The following is a 25,409-nucleotide window of genomic DNA, read 5'->3' on the forward strand; positions in this document are numbered from 1 at the left end:
CCTAACATTCACTAAGAATGTCCTTAGCACTCACTAAGAACATTTTGATCTGGTTCGACACTCACTGAGAATGTCCTTAGCACTCACTAAGAACGCCCCTAATCTTGACACTCACTAAGAACATTTTGATTTGGTTTGACACTCACTAAGAATGTCCTCAGCACTCACTAAGAACGCCCCTAATCTTGACACTCACTAAGAATGTCCTTAGCACTCACTAAGAACACCCATGATCTTAACACTCACTAAGAATGTCCTTGATTCATGACACTTACCAAGAATGTGTTGAATCCCTAACACTCACTAAGGATGTCCTTGGTACTCACTAAGAACGCCCCTAACTTTGACATTGACTAAGAACGTTTTGATCTGGTTTGACATGTGCTAAGAATGTGCTCGACACTCACTAAGAATGCCCTTGATCTTGACACTCACTAAGAATGTTTTGATATGGTTTGACATTGACTAAAAATGTCTTGAATCTCGGCAGTCACTAAGAATGCCTTGGTCTGATTTGACACTCGCTAATAATGTCTTGGATCATGATACTTACTTAGAACGCCTTGATCTCTTGTGGGGTGTTTATTTATCCACTTCTTCTATCTTATTTACTTGTTTTCTTTTGCACTGATGATTATAATTCCATGGTTCTTTACATTTGAAACATGACCTCTGCTTCATTTATTCATCTCTTGTGCATTGATGTTCTATACTCGATTTTTCATTACATAACATTATTTCCCCTATTGTCCTTCTTTGAATCTTCTTACTTGTGTCCTATTTTGGATGGGAGATTCTCAAGTCTTTCTCGTGAAGAATTAGATTCAACTTTTCTTGCTTTTTTGATGGCTTCAATATCGCTTCCCATTGTGACTTCACACAAGTTGAGTCATCAAAACCTCCAAATGGACTGCCAATTTAGATAGCGTGTTACTATACTTTGCTAGTTATTCCTAATAATGTTGATGAACTTGTTGATCTTCCACACATTAGCCCATCCATTTGCAATGGCGTTGTTGATGATTTGAGAATCACATTTCAAATGAAGTTGATCAACCTTAATATCTTTAGCTAATGGATTGAAAGTAAAGCAGCTTGCACTTTCGCCTCATTGTTAGTTCCATCCTCATGTTTATTTTAGTCAATTGCCATGATATTACCATTAGTATCCCTTGCGATACATCCTGCCCTGGAAGGTCTCGGGTTCCCATTCAATGCCCCATCAAAATTAAGTTTGACCCATCCTTAGGTTTCATCCATTTTACCTCATCACGTTCTTGTGGATAGGATCAACCCTAGGATGTCCATTAACGGGCATTGATGATTAGAGTATTATTATTAAACAATGTGTATAGTTAAAAAGTCTCAAAACAATAGAGCATCTAAATAGTGTTGATCTATGGAAATCCAATTTGTAAAAAATGTCTCTAGACATCAAGAAGAAGAATGAGTTGTATCTTTTCAAAGCGAAGATACAAGGAACTGTTTCTTGTGGTTGCTCATTGAAGTGTATTATAATAAAAGTTGATGAAGTTTTATAATATAGTCAACTAGGGCCATTCACTATTAAGATGATTTCCAAATCAGCAAGTTGGAAATGCCATCATCAAATAATATTCAAACCATACAAAAATTCTTGATAGAGAAAAACATAAAAAATAGTATAGCTCGCATATGGTGTTTTTATGAGCTCTATTACAAGCAATTTTGTACAGTATGATTTCTATGATTAACTATTTCTTGGGATTGTTCATTGAAGTGTTGTATAATAGTCAATTAGGACCACTCAGTACTAAGATGATTTCCAAATCAGCAAGTTGGAAATGCCATCATCAAATAATGTTCAAACCATACAAAAATTCTCGATAGAGAAAAACATAAAATAATATAGCTTTTGCATATGATGTTTTTATGAGCTCTATTACAAGCAATTTTGTATAGTATGATTTCTATGATTAACATTTGTTTAATGTTATATTTAGACTACACAACAGAACTGTCTGAAACATACAAATATTGCAAATTTATCTGGGTAGATTTTGTTGTGATGATAAGATAAGATAACTTTTTATCTGTCCAACAAGAGACTAGTAAAAGGGTCCAAGGGACCCAAAGCGTACAACCAAGGAGACTGCCAACAACAAGAGCACCAAGTGGTTTCTGGGAAAGAGAAAACAAGGAAGCAAAAGAAAAACCATTGAGATGAGGACTAGGGGTCCTTCCTCGATGGGAAGAAGTCCAGAAGGGTATGGTCCAGGGTGACTAGGAGCCTTGGGCCTTCCCTGAGTACTGTTGGAGGAGTAGCATCGTTAGGTGAATCTGCTGTAGGGTCTCATGGATTTGGAGTGATAGGGGATAGGAGTGTTGGGCAACCACTCCACATCTCGAGCATGAGACACGGTTGACAAAAAAGCAGTAATAATCTAATCCATGGCCTAGCTTTGGGGAATAGGAGCGCTGCAGAGTGTGGTCGTAGAGTTGCGTGGCTTGTCGGAGTTAAATTGCAAGACACCTCTGATTTGTGTATCTAAAAAAGGTAGAGGGACCAACACTCCCTAAACAAACAATAGTACCTCCCTTTGATCTTGTAGTAGATGGGGAATCGGAAAATAAAGTGGGTCTCTGTTTTTGCCTAAGCCGAGGTACACAACAGACAAATCCAGTCCTCTTTATCCATGCAGTGATCAGATTGAATTTGAAGCTTGTGGTAACCAACACGAAAGAAACCCATAGAGATACATAGAATATGACTCTAGCGTCGAGACAAGTAGCCTAGGCGTGTAATAATCCCATCGCGGACATCCCAAAAGTGCTCAACATAGAAGGACATCTGAGGACGTAAGCCCCTTGGGGATTACTCTAGATTGTGATAATGTACGATTTATAAAAATCAAGTCTAACATGCCCATTCAGGTCCTGTTGTAAGGGAAGGAGGTGAGTAAGGGCATCCAACGAAAACTAAAAGGGAGGGAGGCGGTCAAATTCGATCCCGATCGATCTTAACAAAGTGTTGGCCTGAGTAAACCAACAGCAGGCCCTGGTGGTGGGGTCCAAGTAAGCGACAACAACAGAGCAACAATAGGCCAAGTAGGATAACGATGACAACCATCTACGGAGTCTACAAAACCACAGAGATGATGAATAAACCAGATCAAATCAAAGATGGCCCCAAGCTTGAAGGGATGGGCTCTGAACTCTACAAGAATAAAATTGTGTGGGGTGGATCGATAACATTTGATGATAGATCGAAGGAAAAGCATTTGAACTTGCTTGATCAAGAGCCAATCTGAGTCTAGGGGAGAGGGACCCCACACCATAGAACCATAAAGCACAATCAGTCTAAGGAGTCCAGGAGGGATAACTTAGATGTAGTGTCTTGAAAGTGATGTTTGAAATGCTGTCTCTCCAACATGGCAAGGGAGCCCAACCCTTTGCCAACTTTGGGCTGGATGGTAGATCTCAAACTGAAGCGGGGTTTAGAAAACTTAACCCTGAGATAAGTGTAAGAGGATGCAATGTCAACCTCCTGGCCTTGATAGTAGAAATGGTGATGTGAGGTCCTTCAAGTAGTTGAAGGCTCGAGCCGTACCCAGGTTAACAACAATCTATTGTAAGTCACAAAGAGATGCTAACCCATCAAGAAGCCTCTGAAGACCCTCAAGAGAGGAGGCCATAAAAACCACATCGTTAGCGAAGAAGAGAATGGAGATCAGAACCTAGTGCAAGTAACAAACATCGCGAAGGAGTGAGGAGTCCTTGAGAAAGGCCTCAAGCTCATTGGTATAGATGCCATATAGTGGGTGAGAGAGGGAAGCCTTGCTTCACCCCTATGGTGTCTTGAATAGGATCCGAGAAACCCTTGGGAGTCCTGAATTTACTCTTCCAATCTCATATAGCCTCATATAATAGCTGTTAGTAAAGTCTCAAAAATCACAATGTCTCTAAGCCTTCAGAAAAGGGCCACCCGGGGGATGGAATCGAAGGCCTTACGGAAGTCCACAAAAGAACAATAGACTTTTGACGAGCGGTGCCGAGCCTCCTCAATAGTAGCCTGCAACATCCAGATATTGTCCATGGTCTGATAGTTTGCCCGAAAACCAGCCTGGCCCCTAGCTCGACAAAGTCTCTTGTCAAGCTCTCTAGAGAGGATAGTGTTCAACACTGTGGCATATAGTTTGGCAAACATGTGTCCAATCATGAAAGTCTTGTAGTTGCCAAGGTCAAAAGCCACCTTGGTCTTATGTATCAGATAGATCACATGCTTCGACTGAGAATTAGAAAAGCCAGTACACACTTTCCTGTTAAAGAGCATTGGAAGGAAGGAACCCAAGATTGAGATAACAAGCTTGAAGAGCTCAACTTGGAACCCTTCCTCATCTGTCACCCTACTGCATCTAATGGATTTGACGACCTTGTAAATGCTGGGGGAAGTGAATAAGTGGCAATGGGGAGGAGGGGTGAGGTAGAGAGAGGGTTGGCCGGGAATATCATAATGAGTGGAGGTATTGGAGGTGAGGGAGCAGAGGTCAAGGGTGGAGGGTTGGGGGGAGGAGGATGGTGCAGGAACAAGGTGTGCCAGAATAGCTTGGGGCTGCGAATAAGCGTGTCACAAAACAATCTGCATTGAGACACGATGAATAACAGTTTCTTGTAGTGAAGAAAGCGGTCGTAAGAGAGTCGCAACAGAGTGTAAGTGGGGGAGTGAGTAAAAAAGGTTGAGCGTAAGGAGTGGTGGAAGGTTTTTTAATCATCATTGAACCATTGGTTCATAGGGAAGGTTCTTTGGTGTTTGGGACTGGGGGGGAGAAATGCGGCGAGGGATGGAGAGGAGAGTCGACTCCCAAGTCACAGCGACCAATAAGTCGAACATGGAAGAAGCATGACTATAGTGGGTGAAGCGATCGGGGGGGGGGAGCAGTAGTCTAAGATGGAGGATGAAGAGGTCATAGTCACTCTCAGTGAAGTGGATAAGGGTATGGGGGTGGGTCACAATGGACAAAGGATGAGCAAGGGTAGGCAAAGAAGCAAACCACGAGGTTGAGGAGAGTATGATCGACCAAAGTGAGGCAGGAGATAGTGAAATTGCAGATGGAGGTGGAGGGCATGAAGGAGAAACAAGAAAGCATAATCCATGATGCTTGCACCACCACAATGAGGCAAGCATGTAAAGAGCTAGAACCCAAGAAGCAAGAGAGGTTGTTTAGAATCACCAGACTAGAAGACTCACAAAGCAGGAGGAGGGGATGACCACAGCAGGAGAGAGGCTCGTGACAATCCTCGGAGAGGCATTGAAGACCCAAGTTGGCTGGATATGTCTCTATAGTACAAATCAAGTTTGAGCCATGGTTATGGAGAGGAGTTTGAACATCTCTAGTCCTTGCATTAAAGTTCCCTAAGATAATGATGTCGCCCATAGCCACGAACTTGGAGATGCATTCTTGCAAGTCCATAAAAGGGTCCCGCCCTCAACATTGTGCATGACTTAAGGTGAAGAGGCCGGTGGAAAGTAGCAAACAACCACAAAGATATCACTGTGATGATGACTCATATGACCAATGTAGATCCACAAGAATCTAGCAGAGGTGTTAGAATGTACCATCGAGGTAGAATTGAGAAGACCATCTCTGATCAAGCAAGCAACTCCCCCAAAACCATGAACACCACCAAAAGCATAGACCTCAACCCTACAAACTGACAACCACTAATATTTGTCATTTCCAGGAAGAGGACGAACGGGGCTCTCGTGAGTCTCAATGATAACCAGAATATCAACAGATCCCATGACATCATAAAATAGACCTGGTTAGGACCATAAAGAGCCATTGCCATTCCAACACAAGCATAGAGCAGGTGGAGGGCTCACTCTTGCCTAATTGCTAGTGAGACCGTCATTTAGCCTTGGAGGCCGGTCTTGGTTCCCAATCATTGGGAGGGGAGATGAATAACCGCTCTAAGGTTCAGAATGACTGCTCATTTCCCATCGCTCCTTGCCTCCACAACAAGACTCCTAGCTTTCTTCAAATCTGTCACCTATGATCTTGTGAGATCCTCGTCAAGATAAATCTTTATGGGAAGAGGGAATAACTTCCTCTTCACCCTAAGAGCTTGGAGCCTGTCAAATAGGGAGAGAAACCAAAGGTAGAGGGTGCAATCCGGGCCAAGCCAACACCTGTCCAATGTAATATTGGAGATGCCAAGCCGATCACTGAGGAAGGAGTAACTGACTAAAGTGGGGTGCATAGTAGAAGTAGGAAGGCCTAGACCCGCAAGTTTAGCTCACGAGCACGCCTCACATGTTCATCATCAATCTTCCCTTGAACTAACTTCTCTACGCCCAGAAGTTACACAAAGAGGTGCATGTTTTAACTTTCTGATCAGTTTCTAACGACATGGAAGAGTGCTTGGCCACAATTTTGGTTTGCTTGTCTTTCGTGGTGTCTAGTTCGTCCAGTTGCCTAGTGACAGAGTGAAGATCGGACTTGAAATTTGCTGTCTCAGTGGTGAATGTGGTAGAAATATTGCTCAGAAGTATAGTGTTGGAGTCGGTTTGCTGTTTGAGTGTCAGGATTGTCTCGGAGAGAGACTGCAAAGTGTCTCTTAGGTGCTGGTTCTCCAATTCCAGCTTGAGCAGATGGTCATAGAGTCTTTGATATATTAGAGATTGACGTTGACACTGGGGAGTCTCCGTAGAGGTCGACATGGCGGATTGAAAACCATGAATGGTTGCAAAAACAAATCAAGTAGAGGGGCGATTGCACCCACACAGACCAACATGGTAGAAACAGGAATAGGCTAAACACTAGATAGGAAACTGATCGATTAAGCCACCAAAAGGAACAAATAGGTGAGGCAAATAGGGTCAACAACAACAAACATAAGCCAACGTTCATAAGCAATCTCCACAGATGGGAGCAAACAAGTTCTAGGAGCAACAATGAGAGAGCCGCCACCTCACAAATGACACTAAAACCATGCAGAATGGAGAAATAGAAATAGAAATAGAGCAACACTTGTTCGTAGAACCAAAACAGGTGACAAAGCAACACTAATGCGGGAGAGAGCTTGCGACCGAAACCAAACACCAAACACCCAGGACGAAAGTTGGGAAGAACAAGTTGTAGGAGCAAACAAAAAATAGACACTCGACTGAGGAATCTCAAGCCAACATGGAGAAAGCAGCGTTGATAAACAATGAAGGTAGACGACAACACTCAAGCTATAGCAGGTGCAACGCAGGAAGAGGGGAGAAAAAACCTACCCAGTTTTTTACCTCAAATTTTCTTAGATTCCACATGATTTTCATCCTTGAGAAAAGAACATGCATTCGTTCTTGAAAATATGATAAAAACTCAATGTACCTAGAAACATTTGCAGTAGTCTTTATCGATTGTGGAAATGTGATACCATTAAATATTTAATATACAAATAACACAAGATATCTTAGGTCAATTTTTGAGTGGTTAATATATTTATTTCCTAGAAGCTATCTATGTAGTACCATTTGGGGCTACAACATATTCCTAACACAAAATGGTCAGTAACAAGGACAACTTTTCAAACTCCATATAAACTAATAATGAACTCTTCATTAATTTTTTTGGGCAATCTTCAAATAGGGCATATTTAATTTGACTTTCTTCGATAACTTTTAAAGTTTCGAATTTCATTTTTGTAGAAAATGTATCTCTCGTCGTATAGATAGATTATATAATTGATGAATTCATACCATTTCTTTTTTAGTTTACCTTTGTTACATTTGTCATCTTTAGTTCACAAAAGTAGTGTTGTTGTAGAATGATTATAGTAATTCAATGCTACGAATATCAACACAAGAAATTATTTTCAATTATAATCATAGAAATATTCTTTATTTATTACTAAAAACAACAAGTACATCATTCATGTTCAAATATTCTTAAATAGTGCTTGGTTGGTTAGGGAGACCAACCGACACATCCCCTCACTAACTAATTGCCCAAACCCACTACTATCTATCTTTAATTACATTATTGTTCTATTATGCTCTATATTATCTCCCCCCCCCTCAAATAAAAGGTCTTCCAGACTACTACCCAACCAATAACCAAAAAGAGTTTGTACTTCAAGATGTAGGGTGGGAAGATGTCCCTGAACTGGGTGTGTGGTGTCGTAGAAGCTGTAGATCTAGTTATGTTGTCATCTACTTAGCTCGAACTCCTTGTAACAATTGCAAGGCTTCCATCCTATCCTGGCCAACTTCTTTGCCTGGACTGCTTTCTCCAATTCCCACTCTTCTTTCATTTTTCTTGTCAATTGCTTTGATTGCTGAAGTTCCAGAAATGTCCCCCTAAACTCCTCCATTTGATCAAGTAATTGCGGGAGAGGTGGCTGCTCCATGAATGTGGTAATGACACTTCCTGCCTTCCATATCTCGATTGCCTCTTTGTGCCATGTTCCACTTTGCATGAGTATGCTCTAATCTTCATGACAATCTTCTTTCATAAATTTCACAAGGCCTCCGCTGCCTTGACAATGGTATCCATGTTCTACCCCTTGGCTTGTTTTATGATTTCCCTTGTGGTTTGTTCCATCTCCTGTAAATTTTGAGGAGCTTTTCAGCTCTTTCCTCCAATGAAGATGTCTACGTTCCAGTCCCTACTTGTTCCATGTGCTCGTTCAGAGCTTCATTCTTGTCATCTCCCTTTTATAGCCTCTCCATGGTTACTTCTCGTTATATGGTCTTTCCTATGTCATTGTAGTATTGTGGTGCGTATTCCTGCTCGTCACGAAGGTGGCTCAATTTCAGTCCCTGACAATGGTGCCAAAATGTAGAATGGTATAGTATAGTATATCGAAGCATGAATTCAATGCTACCAGTATCGACATAAAAAATTATTACCAATGGTAATCATACCAAATATTTGCGAGGGAAATAGTATTCGTTATTTATTACCAAAAACAAGTACAGCATTGATGTCCAAATGTTCTTAAATAGTGCTCGGTTGGTTAGGGAGACCAACCGACGCATTCCCTCACTACCTAACTACCCAAAGCCACTACTATCTATTTTTAATTACATTATTGTTTTATCATGCTCTACAATTATGATGTTTTCTTTCTATGTTCCTCGGAGACGTGTACCCGTCCTAAAAATAGGAGTTTCGGACACGGGGACGTCCCGAGGATGGGGGGATGGGTATGGGACGTCCCCTAGCCGTCCCCAAAAAAGGCAAATTACCAGGGGACATCCTTGAAACTTAGGGATGGGAAGGAAAAAAAGGGGGACGATTGGCCATCTCCAGTACAGAGAGGGGACGCCTAGATGTCCTCAACCGTACCGGGTATGGCCAACCGTCCACAAATGTTTTTAAATTTAATTTTTTTTATGCAAAAAAAATTTAAAAGTGAATATTAAAAAATAAGGGCTCCTTACTAGGTTGCCGAGGTGGGCCCCACCCCTCCAAATGTGGTGGAGGCAAAATAGGAGCAATAGTCTGCTTCATTATTCTATGCTATGTTTTTTATGTTGAACGTGGACATGATTATGATACATTGATACTTATTACTTTATGGCAGCCCTCTAGCCTTTGGGCGTATAGCTTTAGGCATATTTAGATTTAGATTTTCAGATTTATGATGTTTAACATTATGATATTGTTCACTGATATTGATATGCATTTTGACAATTGAGTACTGAAATCGGATATTATTTCTTAGATGGCATTCAAATATTGTATGTTATGGTTCTATAATGTTTAAATGACATGCTTTGTTCTTAGTTTCATATGAATGACATGTATATTTGCAAATTTCAATGTATATTTTTAAAATTTCCCTATATATATATATATATATAGCAGTCCCCGTTTGCCGTCTCTCCCCCCATCCCCAAAATCACCAAAAAAATTTGCCATCCCGGAAACCCGTCACGTCGTCATCATACCAAAAACTTGGGGGAACATAGTTTTCTTTCCATCTTATGGTATTAATTTTTTCTGGATCACATGGGTTTACAAATCAAATGTTGGTCTCTGACTTGAGTCATACTTGAATGCTCAAACATAGCTTTTTTGGACTTTTAGTACCACTTGGTGCCATAACACGTTTTGAAACAAAATGCTCAGCAATATTAATAAGTAAAAATCTTGAATTCCATATAAACTGGCAATACATAGCTCTTCATTATTAAATTAGTTAATCATCAAAGATGTATATTCAGTTGTCCTTTTCGATAGTTCCGAATATTAGTATTTGTTACTAGAAAAACTATCTGAAGTATATGTTTGTCTTCTATGGTTTATTTACACACCTTCGTCATTTCTGTTTCACAAATTTCTATAGCAATTTTTTCTTTACATATTAGGATGTAAATGTTTTGTGATTCAAGCCCTCTATAGGAATCACAAACAGTAGTCTCTTACTTGTGGTTTAATTGCCTGCTGGAAACATTACCTCTTTATTTTTAAGTTTGTTTGCCAACTCTGAATTCCTCTAGGATGTGAATGTTGTCTGTTTCATAATAATTTGAAGTGCATTCTATGACCCTAACCAATTGCGTGAAATGGCTGCACAGAACTCACGTGTGTGGTGTATGCTTCCTGATAACCAGTGGAGTTTAGGGGTGGTTCAATCAATCCTTGGCACAGAGGCCATAACCAAAATTGTTAATGGCAATGTAAGTTTTGTTATCATTTGTATTTATTAAAAGCTGATGTCCTTTGAAAGGTCAATCAGTTTGTCTTTCAAATACTTTTGCCATTATTATAAACCTTCTGATTATGTTTCGTTGCTAGACTCTCAAATCTCCTGTGAGGAATATACTACCTGCAAATCCAGATATTCTTGAAAAAGCCAATGATCTTATTCAGCTTAGTTACTTGAATGAACCTTCGATTCTTTATAATCTTCAGCAAAGATATGCACAAGATATGATCTATGTAAGTCATTGACAAAATATTAGTGTCACCTTTTTGTAAGTTTCAAATTACTTTTCTCTGCAAGTTTTCTGTGAACAACACTTGGGTAGGTTGCCATCTTGTCACTCATTGCGATTAAAGATGTCCAGACTAAAGCAGGACCTGTATTGGTTGCGGTAAACCCATTCAAAGATGTAGGCATTTTTGGTCATGAGTTCATCAAAGCATATAAATCCAAAGCTAGATATGATCCACATGTATACATGATGGCAGATACTGCATTTGATGCAATGATGAGAGGTAAGCTAATGCTATTTTTTAGTAAGGATTTTTGATTGTGACAAAAACAATTATCATTGGGATGACATGTGTGTTAGGATTATTCATACAAGCTTGAATAATGCTCGTCTTGCTTTGATAATTCTCTTACAGTAAATGTAATGTACAAAGAATGGTTGTTTACATATTTTGAGATAATCATGGTGGATTATAAAGCCTGAAAATTGAATTCAGAGTACATTCAGCATCTGTATTGCAACTTACAGTTTCTTATTTCATTGGCTTGTGCAGATGGAATAAGTCAATCTATTATCGTAAGGTAAAAAATACTGTGCCTTGACGGTCTTCAATTTGAGTAGGAATTGTGAATTACCATTCATTTATGTTGTTGCTGATGAATGGTTATGCTCGAATCAAGATTTTTAACATTACTTTGCCTAAAAGACGGGGAAACAGTTGTTTAGATTTTTTTGTTGTTACTAGCTCCTCCTAAGTTAACCTTGTTGACTTGCCTCCTTTTTAAGATTAAAATTCAAATAGTACCATCACAGGTGCTCATGTAACTTGTGCTGTACCTGGTAGTTCTTTATGTGTTGGCATGAACATTTACACTGAATTCTAGTTATTTACAGTGAAACATAGGGCCTCTTAGTTTAAAAATAAATTGACTGTTATTAGCTTACATGCTGTTGGAATTATTCCTGCCTTCTCAAGTTCTTTACATTTCAGAGACAGTTATGCAAACAATCTCAATATTTGAAATTCGGCATTGCTGGGATGAGTCATATCCCTAAGTAGATATAATATGAGAAATCACAATTTGAAACTTCTAGCTGATAAAAGGTTTTAGATATAATAGTAGCATTTAAAACAATTGGGATATATATCTCATATTAATTGAAGCTTAACACCCTTTATTGCCTGGAACTCTTTTAAACTTGAACTGTAATACCAAAATGCAAATATAGAATTTGAATTGTAACTGATCCTCCTAAACATGTAACTGCTTAACCCATCCACAACGATTGAAGGCTTTGACATTTGATTTGTAGCCTTCTAGAATGAGGTGGAAGGCCTATGACAGGCTACAATGACTTAGAATTTGATCTTTCGACATAACATTCCACTTTCTGATCAAGAACTCTCGATTTGATTTCCATATGTTCTGACATTAGATATTTGAATGTTGGAAACTCTTTTTTCGCAATTCCACCAAGTGAGCTTTGAGACCTTGGTTTTCTCTTTTGGAAATGTTTTCTGGGCAAGTATCTCAATTCAACAAGCTCATACATTCATGGACTTTACACCTGCATGGTATTTGAACTTGGATCTTATAAAAAGCTACCACGTTGCAGACTGTTTAACCTGTCTACAATGATTGAAGGCTTTGACATTTGATTTATAGGCTTCTATAATGAGGTGGAAGGCCTGTGATAGGCTACAATGACTTAAAATTTGATCCTTCGACATAACAATCCATTTTTTGATCAAAAACTCTTGATTTGATTTCCATATGTTCTGAAATTTGATATTTAAATGTTGGAAACACTTTTTTTTCGCAATTCCACTAAGTGAAAGCTTTGAGACCTTGGTTAAGATTTGCTGGGCAAGTATCTCGATTCAACAAGCTCATAAAACCACAGGCTTTACATCTGCATGGTATTTGAACTTGGGTCTTACACGAAGCTACCACATTTTCTTAACCGCTGATTGTGACTCGACAAATGAAGGTCCAATAATTCTTTCACCAAGTGCGCAATACCTACTTTCACATGTGGCACACTATTGGACCTGAATTTGGTTCTTCTTCAATAATATGTGCCATGCATCTGCTGCCAGTCTTGAAACTTTGTGTCATGCTTTTGACGAATTTTAATTGAGCATTACTTGTTAATATTTTGTGTTAATTTTGATGGCATGATACATGGATATGATTACAAGTGCACGCTCTTGCCAATCTATGAGTTGAATTTAAAGAGGGAGGATGGAAAACTTTTATTTTGCATTTTGTCTGTTCAGTTCAACATTGTGTCTGAATTTGGTTCTATTTCAATTATATGCACTATGCATCCCGTGGAGATTGACTTTTAGCCTGTCTTAAACTTTTACAGCATGCTCGTTTGTTATATCTTTCAAATCATTTTCCATTTCCACTTCTTCTATTTATCTTTAGTTGAGCATTGATTGTTAACATTTTGTGGTAATTTATGCCTCTATCAAATTCTGTTTGGATATCATTATCAATGCAGCTTTTTTGCCATTTTTCTGAGTTCTTTTTCAATTTTAGGGATAAATAAATTATTGTTTCTTTATGTCTGTCAAATAAAATATTCGTAAGATACTTTCTTAAATTTGATATGCATTATTAATGATATCCAGCATTTTGGCATCGAGAACTAAATCAACTCCTTGTAGAAGTCTATACATGGTTATCTGAAGACTGAAAACTTGTATTTGGAAGCATTTAATTTTTGCGAATTCCACGTACAAGGTACTAGTGTTTGATAACCATTACTTGGAAGGCAGACATGGGGAAATCAAACTGAATTGAAATATTTGAATTGAATTCTTGATAATAGTGACTATCTTTGTCATATTGATACAGCTGTGCTTGAAGCAACCTAGGTAGAGTAGTTTATGTGGTAACTGTCAAAGAGAGGCTACATACTTCTTTATGATATAACTTATTTCTTTTTGTTTCTGCGTACTTTGGTATTGTCATGAGAATACTGTCACTTTCTGATTCACTATTTTATGTGGTGTTTGTCAAGTTATCTTAGCTGCCTTTACCTTTTGATTTGAAAACCTTTTGTCCTTATTTACGATTTCATATTTATCTTGTTGAAAATATTGGTTGATCTTGTTTTTTTTTTTTTTAGGTTTGGGTCTGTAAGAGGCCGAAGCCAAGATTCATTATTATGTGTTATGATTAATTATTGTTAATTATTAAGTGTGAGTGTGAGTAGATTCAAACCCAAGACCTCTTCGATAAGAGGCTCACAATTTACCATTGTGTTGTAGGCTCTTGCCTGAAAATATTGGTTGATCTTATTGCTGTAGGAGCATTAAATAATTGTTGAACTTTCTGTTTGAATTAATGTATTTTATATTGTTTAAAGAGCAACAAAGTATAATAATTAGTAGTATAAATATTTAAATTGGAGTTTGTAATTTTTCTATAAGTTGCATAATACCATTCCCTTTTTCTCTTTTAATACTTATAGTGCTTTTATTTTAATGGAATATTTAACAGTCTCAAATGTTTGTATTTTAGTGGTGAAAGTGGTGCTGGTAAAACAGAAACTGCAAAAAGAGCAATGCTATACCTTGCATCAATTGGAGGTTGTAGCAGAATAGAGAATACACTTCTAAAAACAAGTCACATACTAGAGTCATTTGGCAATGCGAGGACACTAAAAAATGATAACTCTAGCCGATTTGTAAGTTGTCAGTCAACTTTCATATACTACAAATTTTACACAGTATAAGTGGATATCCGATATAATAGAGTCTTTACCCTAAAAAGGGTATATACAAACATTTATTATCCTATTGTAACAGAACTCTTTTTAACATACTTGGATTGTTGCTTAGCAATGTTGTTGGGCTTGTTAGCAGGAATGTCAAAATTGAAAGGTATTGTCTGAAATGGTATGCAGGGAAAGTTGATTAGCGTTCACTTCAATAGTTCTGGGAAGATTTCCGGTGCTAATATTCAAGCATGTAAGGGTTTCTCTCTTTATCAATTTTAAATTTTAATATGGATTGATGGTTAATATATTGTCAATCTTGAATTTTGTTTACATTAGTTATTAGTTGGAATATTAAAGAAACAAGTCATAGATATTATGCTGACAAATGTGGAATGTCTTTTTCACTGTCACTCTGCTGTGGAAGATATGCTGGAAAAGGTGAGGAGTGCACTACTATTTTGTTCGAATATTTGATTTGCACCATGCTAACTGGAAACTGATATCACGAACTCATGTGCAGTCGAGAATTGTGCAACAGGCTCAAGGGGAACGATCTTATCACATCTTTTATCAGCTTTGTGCAGGGGCTTCTCATGCTTTGAGAGGTATATTATCATGTCTGCTTAATATTTTTAAAATTCTACCTTAAATTATTTATTTTAAACTTTGAATTTAACTATTTAATTTGTGTTTCTTGCCATGATGATGTTTTCACTACAAGCTATCTTCTACTTTTGTTGCAAAAGAAGCATAACTGAATATTAAGATATAAAGGAGGAAGAGCATTAGTCTGCATCTAATGTTCTAAACTACATCTTTTCCTAATGTTTTTTTAAAACAATTAATTTTTAATTCTTATTGATATGAAGGTAAAAGTTAAATACATATGTGCAATCAATACAGTAATTTTATTAATCTTTATGCATCACCAATTACACATTGGTGAACCATTTATTGGTTGTTAATTGCATGGAGTGTTCCAAATGATAGAAACTGTTTATTTCCTCTGTTACTTTATTATTACAATGTTATATTTGTTTAGATAATATCTTATTTATGTTACTCTATGAATACCATATTATTATATTGCATTATTTAATCATATGATTATATTATTATAATAAATATTGTTAATTATATATCATTTTTTTTTGGATCGGTAAGAGGCCGAAGCCAAGGTTCATTATTATTTGTTGTGATTAATTATTATGATTATTTGTTAAGATCGAGTAGATTTGAACCCAAGACCTCGTAGATAAGAGGCTGCCAATTTACCATTGTATTGTAGGCTCTTGCCTAATCATATATCATTGTTATCTATTTGGTAAAATATTAATTATATCAATATCATTATGATGATATATTATATTATTATGTTCATTTGTTCATTTATTATTATTGTGATTCATTGTTCAATCTTGCTCTAAATAGGGGACATCACAGTACGCCCTTCCCAAAATTGCTTGTCCTCACGCAATTCAAAACTTTGGTATTTGCTATGCAACTCCGACATCATCTTGCTTGCGAGTTTGAATAACCCTGAAACAAAAATTTCAACTTGAGACAAGAACTGTTACAAATGTATTAAATATGAAGATCATATTACTATTCAAATTAAAATACTAAGAATAATTAATTATTATATGTTGTGATTAATTATTATGATTATTTGTTAAGCTTGAGTAGATTTGAACCCAAGACCTTGTAGATAAGAGGTTGACAATTTACTGTTGTGTTATAGGCTCTTGCCTAATCAGATATCATGTTATTCGTATGGTTAAATATTAATTATATCAATATCATTATGATAATATATTATAATATCATTTTTTATTTGTCCATTTATTATTATTGTGATTCATTGTTCAATCTTGTTCTAAATAGGGGACATAATAGTCCGCTCTTCCCAAAATTGTTTTTCCTTAAGCAATCCAAAACTTGGGTATTCGCTATGCAACTCAGACATCGTCTTGCTACTCATATATCATCTTGCTTGTGAGTTTGAATAACCCTGAAATAAAAATTTCAATTTGAGATTAGAACTGTTACAAATGTCTTATATACGAAGATCATATTACTATTCAAATTAAAATACTAAGAATAATTCAAAAGACAAAACTTATCTTGATTTCTTGTAGCACTTTTGTTCTCCCGGTTGTGCATTGACCTGATCCATGATAAGTCATGATGAGTAATCCTTATAATCTCTTCCCAAATCTTATGTATGCCTTTTTAGTATGCATTTGTAAACTTTAGGGGAGATTTTATCCCACCCTAGGCCTCTATGGATATCCCTGTAGGACTATCCATTTTATAATCCTTAGGAGAGACTTTATCTCATCTAGGCCTCTATGGATATCCCTTTAGGACTATCCATCTCTGTTTAATTCTTGGAGAGACTTTATCTCATCCCAGGCCTCTATGGGTATCCCTTCGGATATACCCATCTCTGTGATCCTTAGAAGAGACTTTATCTCCTCCCAAGCCATTATGGACATCCCTTCAGAACTATCCATCTCTATGATCCTTACGAGAGACGTTATCTCATACCAAGCCACTATGGACATCCCTTTAGGACTATCCATCTTTATAATCCTTAGGAGAGACTATCTCATCCCAAGCCTCTATGGATATCCCTTTAGGTTTATCCATCTCTATTAAATCCTTAGGAGATTTTATCTCATCCTAAGGCCTCTATAGATATCCTTCTAGGATTATATCTCTCTATAACTCTTGGGAGAGACTTTATCTCTTCCCAAGTCTCATAGTAACTTAGTCCGATGCGATTCTCTTGAAGTCTTGCTCCTGTTTCATGTCATAAAACTGTCATTACCATTTATGCCCTTCGGTATTTCCTTTTCTAGATCATGATGCTTTCTTATTCGGCTCATCAATAACTTCCTAAATGTTATTCTTTATATGAGATTTGTTATCCTCTTTATGCTACTCATTTTAACAAGCACTATCTTTCATTGCAAATATAATAAATATTTTTGTCATTACCATTAATTCATCACAATATGCTTATGTTATTCCATAGCTATCTCATAGTTTTACAACTCTCATCATTTCTTATTCTTGTAACTATTTGGTTGATCATTGAGATCATATTTTCTCCATGAATAGGCTTTTATTTATTATTTTCCACAAGATGGTAGGATTATTCTTTGATACCATTGTCATGTCCCCTCCAAGATTCTTTATAGTTTAGGGCTACTATTTTGAAATTTGATTGGTGAAGACTTCTTTTTATTAAGCTTACACTCAAGATAAACTAGGAAGCGTGACAAAAGTAATATCAATTCTCTAATATGTATTTATAAATCTCAATTTCTTTTAATTGCTCATCAACGAAAAATGTAAGATGTTCTCCTCTTGAAGAATCTCACTCTTATTTCTGCGTTATAAAGATATACCCTTATTCGTTTCCTTCAACGTAATACAAATATTGGTAACATGAATCCTTAAGAAAATGGAACAATGCCTTCTTGTTTCAAAACTATGATCTTCCTTATTTATTCTTAATCACTCATCTGTTCTACCATGATTCTCCTTTTATGTGGGCTGAATTGCTGACACCTTGAGCATATGTTTGTCAGTACAAAGTTGTATAATTGTATACATATTTAAATATCAAATTTGTTCTGAATTTTCTGATGGAAACTGTGATGCTCCAAAGTTATTCCCCTTATACCTTAATCGGTTCCTCTATCCCCTACCTTAGTTCTTCAATATACCGTTTATTTGACTAACACAATGGGTTCTGCAATAGACGACACTCTGAAATAATATATCCAATGATTTTTTTGTCGTGTTCAATGTAATTACAGATTGTATCTTAGAGACCACACACATATATCTTCCCTTAATTTCTTTCCCGCTCAAAGTGAACAAGCTCCCCAAAATAGTTGATTCATCTGCTGAATAGGTGCCTCTGTCTGACTCTCTTCAACACTGACTGTTGTCGTGTCTATGGTATTATATCTACCTTCACACTTGACCTGGGTGAAATATTTTATATTCTTGCTGTAACTGAGATGTAAGTCACTAAAGATTGATTGATCTTATGCTGTGCTGATCTTGTTTTTATGTTTATACCAACTTAGAAGCAATAATCTTTAGTGGCATTTGGATACTTGTTGTCGAAGATAAAGGTATGCTTTTCTACTGTAGTTATTCCTCTTCCCATTTCCTTGGCTGATCTCTGTAGTTAATAATGACCACCTTCTATTGTTGTTGACTGTAAGTGTCTGCAGAAAGAAGTAGATGTTTAATTGATGCCCAACTGTTTCAAATAACAATACTGTCTGTAAATTGCCCGTGACTGGTTCAAATGTCAACTGCAGATATGTATGCTCATTAACATATCCACTGAATGCTTGCTTGTATAGTTCGTAGAGTTATCTGAAGACTTAAGAACATGTACAGCCCGTATGGTATTCATGGAAGGATTGAACTCCTGTTATCGTTCACTATGTTTAGAAGAGACTGTATATCCCTTTTTTATCAATTTCCCCTGACTGTATTTTTTTGTGCTCTCCCCTTTCCTCTTATATCTCTTTCATTTCATATATGGTATCTAATCGAGAGAAATGCCGTCACTTTTTGTAATGTTTCCTTTAATAATTTCATTATTTATATTATTTGATAATATTCGTATGAATATTAATATTGTGTATTATGGAAGGACATATAGGATGTCATTTAATTAGTATTATTTAATTTGAGAGTAATATATATATATATATATATATATATATTTGTTAATCAAGCTCTGCCTAAGGGGCAGTACCCTTTTTATTATCAAAATAAAACTTACATGTGGAACTGGAGATCACTTCTCCACTTACATAATATTAACCAACCTAACCAGCTTTACAACCTTGCTTTAATGTACCAAGTAACCAATACCTTTGCCAATATATACCATCATTTCTGCAACTTCTGCTGGGAAAATATTTCCATTTGCTTGGTAAAATATCTCAAATTTACTCACGTCATTCTCCTTCATCACGCATGACTTGAAGAGCAACTAGACTTTCTTCATAACCTTCTTCTTTCTTTCAGCCTCCAAACAAAATAAGCCTAGTAAATCCCCATTAGATAAACTAGTGTCAATTAGGTCCCTTTGCATTCATTACCTCCAAATACATTTTGTTAACAATCCTACGTATCATACCATAGGTTGTCAATGAGTGACTTGAGACCTAAATAATCAGCTGGAACAAATCATGAACCAACTTTCCATCATGAATGTGGCTGTTTCCCCAATAATCGACTCCCAACTACGTAATTATTGTCTCCTTCTCACGGTCGTTAGCACGCTTGAATATTCTACTGATCTGTGCCTTCGGAGGCTCCACCCGCTCCTCCACCTGTTAGCACTTACAATGGACACCCAATATATTTGCCATGGTGACTCACCTTGTATGACAAATTGAATGAAGGTGTTGAACTTATATTGAGTAACAGCCCTGCACCAAGTCTAAAAAAATCCTTGCCTCGGATACTGCGAAGGACTGCTACAAAGATATAGTAGACCAAAAAAAAATGTACACCAACCTTCAGCTCACTATTGTCAAGCCATTTGATTTTGACTACTTCAGCCGATGCTGGCCTTAGGAAGAGTAGCTACATCTGCCAAAATGACATCTTGCAGACCCATAGGGATTTCAACATGTTGTCCAAACTCCAGTTCTGTCAGAGACTCTACTCCCATAGTTGCCAAAAAATCTGCTACCTTATTCCCTTCTTGGAAAGCATGTTGAAGGCGGAAGTCCTGCAAGGATTTGATAACCTCTTCTATCCTAGGCAACCAACTAGCTAATTTCCAATTGCAAAATTCAGCTTTAATGACTCCGTTGATAATTATTTGAGTCCCCTTTTGTATCGACCTTATTAATACCATTGTGAGAACACTAACTCAGCCGAGCTTCTAGAGCCGATATCTCTACCTGATTATTGGTAGTAATACCAGCACTTCGTGCAATGCCACACACCATTTTGCCATGTTCATCTCTGATAGCTCCCAATCTGCTTCTACTCGGATTCCTTCTACTAGCTCCGTCAAAATTCAGCTTCGTCCAACTTGGTGGAGGAGCTTGCCATACCGTATTACTCCTTTGGCCCTTATGTTTTAATATCATTTGATCATTACACGATTGAATTGCCATGTCCTCTCCATGTCATAATCCCAACTCGACTAATAGTAATATCGTACTCCTTGCGATTTTGAGATGAAGACTTCCTCAATTGCTGCGTGTATCTTGAATTTTAACTCATTCACTGACAGATATTCCTCTTTGAATATCCTACAGTTTCTCTCCTTCTATATGTGCCACACCAACATTGACAGGCTCACTAGTCAAAGAAGACCCCATTTAGATTTAACTTTATCTATAGGCCATGAAGCGAGAAATCCTAGAAAAGAGCTATTTTTGACAGCATGTCACTGTAATCTGCCTAACAACCAATCCCAACATTTGCAGGCATAAGGGCACCAAAAAAGTAAATGATCATGCCTCTCTTTTGCTTGCTTACAAAGGATGCACCAATGGGGACCCGCAATACCTATCGTCTTCAATCTATTACCTGTCAAAATCCTTTCGTGTAAAGCAACCCAGAGAGAGGCCCCAACCTTTGATAAAGGCCCTTTACCCTAGCAGAGTTTGGATGGCCAGAATTTATTAAATTGCCTTTGTCTAAGAAGTTTATAACCAAGATTAACTTTATATGTCCCTGATTTGGATGCAGACCATATTAAAGAATCTGCTGATGAAGATCTAATCACCATTTTGTTCAAGAGTATAGTTTGTAACAAAGTGGATTGCTGTGATGAGACTTCGCCAATGATCCTCCATCTAGCCCTCAATGAAGTCGGAGACTCATAATGCATGTAATCTGCTACCCAAATACCCTTCGAAACTTTCATTAAGTTAACCTAATCTTTATCCATAAAAAAAGAATCAATAGGAGTTTCCCCATTCCAAGAGTCCCTCGAAAATCTCTCTCTTCTCCCGTTTCCAATCTGTCACATTAAATGCCCTGTGATTAGCTCACAACTTTCCCATATATGTTTCCAAAAATGAGATCCACTAGGTGCATTTGCAACCATCAGAATCCTATTTGATTCCCAGTAGTCAAGATACTTAGCAGCCATAATCCAACACCATGGTTTCTTCGTAGTCTTGTATATTTTTCAAACCAACTTGGCTCCCAATGCTTGATTTTGTAGAGACATTTTACGAAGTCCTGCTCCCCCATCCCCTTTCACCAAACAAGTTCTATCCCAACTGATAAGAGGAATCATCTTCTCATCCTGTGAGCCCTCCCAAAGAAACTTCTTAAATATGCATTCCATACCACTTATCACTTTGTTGGGGAATGTATAAACCGACATAATATACTGGGATAGATGACAAAACAGATTTGATCATTAAGATCCTCCTAGCTTGAGAAAGCCACCTATTCTTTCATGATGAAGCTTTCCCTCGACACTTGTTGATTATTTCCTCCCAAAATCTCTTATCCACCCGACCCGCAAATAAAGGTATCCCTAAATAGATAATTGGGAATGTACCTTGCTCAATTCCCAAAATCACAAAAATGGCATTCCTCTATGATGGGTAGTATTGAGGAAATAAATCTTCGATTTGTGGATGTTCATACATTGACACGATTCCATTGCATATATATCCAACACCTCTTTGATGATCTCTGCCTCATGAGTAGATGCCTCCCCAAACAAAATAGAATCATTTGCAAATTGGGAATGAGAAAAAGGCTCCAACCCATTATGAATAGAGATCCCTCTCCATCTTCCAAGCGAGGTCTGTTTCTTAATGAGTCTACCTAGAACTTCTGCCATCAATACAAAAAGAAAGGGGGACAGTGGATCACCTTTTCTCAACCCATTAGTCGCTTGAAAAAACCCACAAATTGATCCATTAACAAATATGGAGAAATGAACAGATGACATGCAAAATGTTATACATTTTATCAACTCATGTGAAAAACCGAATCGAAAAAGGATTTGCCATAAAAATGGCCATCGAACTCTATCATAAGCTTTGCTGACATCAAGCTTGACAATCATACCTGGTTTTTTCGAGGAATACAAACTATGAATTAACTCATCCGCCAGAAGAATGCTATCCACAATTTCTCTACCCGGTACAAATCCTTGCTGTTCTACAGAGACAATCCCATTGAGAATCTACTTCAGTCTGTTTGCCATGGCTTTAGACAAAATTTTATATAAAGCATTATATAGCGAGATAGGGCAACACTCCTATTTCTTTGGAATCAAAGCAATAACCTTGTTGTTCAATTCCTTCACAAACCTCCCCTACTTCCTAAATGATTCCGCCATTTTGAGAAGATAACAACCCATGATATCACAACATTTTGGAAAAAATTCCAAAGGAAAACCATCTGGGCTCGCCACTTTGAAGGATGGATTGTCAAAGGTGGCTTTTTTAATTTCCCGAAGATTGAAAGGCCACATAAGCCATATGTTATCCTCATCCATTATGATTCTGTCAATTGCTGCAAGAGAAACCGAAGAATTCTGAACCTATGTGTCAATAGGAGCTCCTAATAAAGCTTGAAAATGGCTAACCGCAATATGTTCAATTTCTTCGAGTTATCAAAACACCTTCCTTGCTCATCTTGTATGTGGTTAATGCTATTTGATACTCTCTTAGATTTGATAGAAGTGTGGAAAAAATTTGTATTCAAATCCACCTCTTGAATCCATAGCTCCCTAGACTTGTCTCTCTAGTATATTTCTTCTTTGTGCAATAACTCCATCAATTCATTTTTAAGAGATTGCTCTTTTTCAAATTTCGCCTTAGACATTCCCGCATTTATTACAATCTGATTAAGTTCCTCCAATTCAGCCTCCATTCTAAGCTTTTCTTCAAAAATGTTTTTGAATGTATGCTTATTCCAATATTCGATCTTATCTTTGATCAGCTTAAGTCTTTGTACAAAAGTATAACTTGGAGTACCCTTGTAAATGTTACTGTCTTTCCACCAGCCTTCCACCTTAGCAAGAAAGTCCTTATCCCTCCACCACATATTCTAGAAGTGAAAACTACCTTTAGGACAATTGATATCATTCAAAAGACTCAACTGAATTGGAAAATAATCTAACAGAGATAAAGGGAGAGTGCTTGCATCCAGAGTAAAAGAGGAGTTGAGCCAGAAGGACCCAACCAAAAATCTGTCCAATCTCTCAGAAATTGTAGCGAAATTGGCCCATCTATTAGTCCAAGTAAATCTATCATTGGATGGTACCACATCAAATAATTGATTTTGAAATACAAAATCCTTCAAATCTACCATGACTTGATTTGACATTCTCAATCCTCCCAACTTCTCATCCAAGTCTAAAATAGCATTGAAATCTCTAGTAACAATATACTTATCATCCCTAAGAGTAGCAATCTTAGTAGATATTCTTGTCCATAACTTAGATTTAGCCTCTGTTTTGATCGGACCATAAACATTAAATAGGTGAAAATGAGATAATCCTTTATGCTAATTGCTCTTCCATATAACCAATTTTCTTATTTTTCCAAATCCTGCATCTTCATAGATCTTGGCTTCCACAACAGTCCCAATCCCCTCGCCGAGCCATTAGCTGCTTGAAAGGAACCTTCATAATTATTACATGAACGAAGAAAACTAAGGGCTTTATCCAAACATAATTTAGTTTCCTGCGATAAAGCAATATCACTTTCGGATTTATTTAATGCTCGTTTGATCAAGCGTCTTCTGTCAGGAGCCGAAAGGCCCATGACATTCCAAGTAACAATCTTCATTGCTCTCCAAGGGAGAGCCCTGCTCCCTTGGTCTTCTTCATGAAATCTACTACACTTATGATCCCTTTTTCCTTTGCCCTCTCCTCTCTTAGCGGCCTGTAAGATCTACGCCCCCTTCCTCCTTTGGCTTTACCTAAAAGTACATTAGCAGATTGGCTAATGACTCTTAGTTCTATATTGTCCAAAGCATCACCCGAAACAAAATTCTCCATTGATTCCATATCATATTCTATCTCTAAATTTGAATGAGTGTGAACACATTGAAACTCCGAATGATTATTCAATTTTTGCTCCTTACCCTGAATAAGACCGGTACATTCCCCTTCCTCCAGAGGGATGATAGCCGGAGCAGATAATAATGGAATCTGTGGTTCCTTAGTAACGATTTTCTGAACCGTTTTTTGAGATTTTTGCTTAAGAATTCGTACTTCGGCAGGCTTAACAATGATCCTACAATTCGCCATAATGTGGGATTTAAGGCCACATCTACCGTACACAATGGTAGAAGTTTCAACTTCAACTTGTTGCTTCCATGAACAGTTACCTCTTTTCAAAAAAATGAAGGATGGAATGGATTGAACTGCCAAAATCATTCGGGCATAAAGATAGGAATCATTAACAATGATTGTTTCATCGACTTCCAACAACGTATTCAATGATTTTCCAATGCATTCCAGAATAGAATCTCCCCAATACTCTAACAGTAAATTGTATAACTGAATCCAAATGGGATTATGATATACCGCTAATGGAGTAGGATCAAAATTTTGCTGCCAAGGTTACAAATATAGAGGGAGTGAATGTAAAGTCCAATTTTGTTTATTGAGGATTTGATCTCGCTCAACTTTTTAAAAAATGACAATGAAAAAGCTTTTCAGAATAAATTTGATAACAACTTCCCTACTCCAGTGCTCCAAGACCCATTCTCTGATTGT

The 25,409-nt window shown here is 37.2% G+C and overlaps 1 protein-coding gene across 1 annotated transcript in view; it reads left to right on the plus strand.

The window, feature by feature from the left end:
* LOC149533398 (myosin-3-like) overlaps nt 1-25,409 on the plus strand; it is a 166,088-nt gene that overhangs the window by 15,092 nt on the left and 125,587 nt on the right. Inside the window, exons 2-9 of the mRNA XM_089806981.1 lie at nt 10,553-10,654; nt 10,773-10,916; nt 11,045-11,195; nt 11,466-11,493; nt 14,449-14,614; nt 14,834-14,897; nt 15,072-15,085; nt 15,168-15,252. Of these exons, the coding sequence (XP_089663107.1) occupies nt 10,553-10,654; nt 10,773-10,916; nt 11,045-11,195; nt 11,466-11,493; nt 14,449-14,614; nt 14,834-14,897; nt 15,072-15,085; nt 15,168-15,252 (754 nt within the window). The remainder of the gene's footprint in view (nt 1-10,552; nt 10,655-10,772; nt 10,917-11,044; nt 11,196-11,465; nt 11,494-14,448; nt 14,615-14,833; nt 14,898-15,071; nt 15,086-15,167; nt 15,253-25,409) is intronic.

The sequence above is a fragment of the Cupressus sempervirens genome, chromosome 10 (genome assembly GCF_028749045.1).
Source record: "Cupressus sempervirens isolate cs-2001-9-10 chromosome 10, ASM2874904v1, whole genome shotgun sequence".
Lineage (NCBI taxonomy): Eukaryota > Viridiplantae > Streptophyta > Pinopsida > Cupressales > Cupressaceae > Cupressus > Cupressus sempervirens.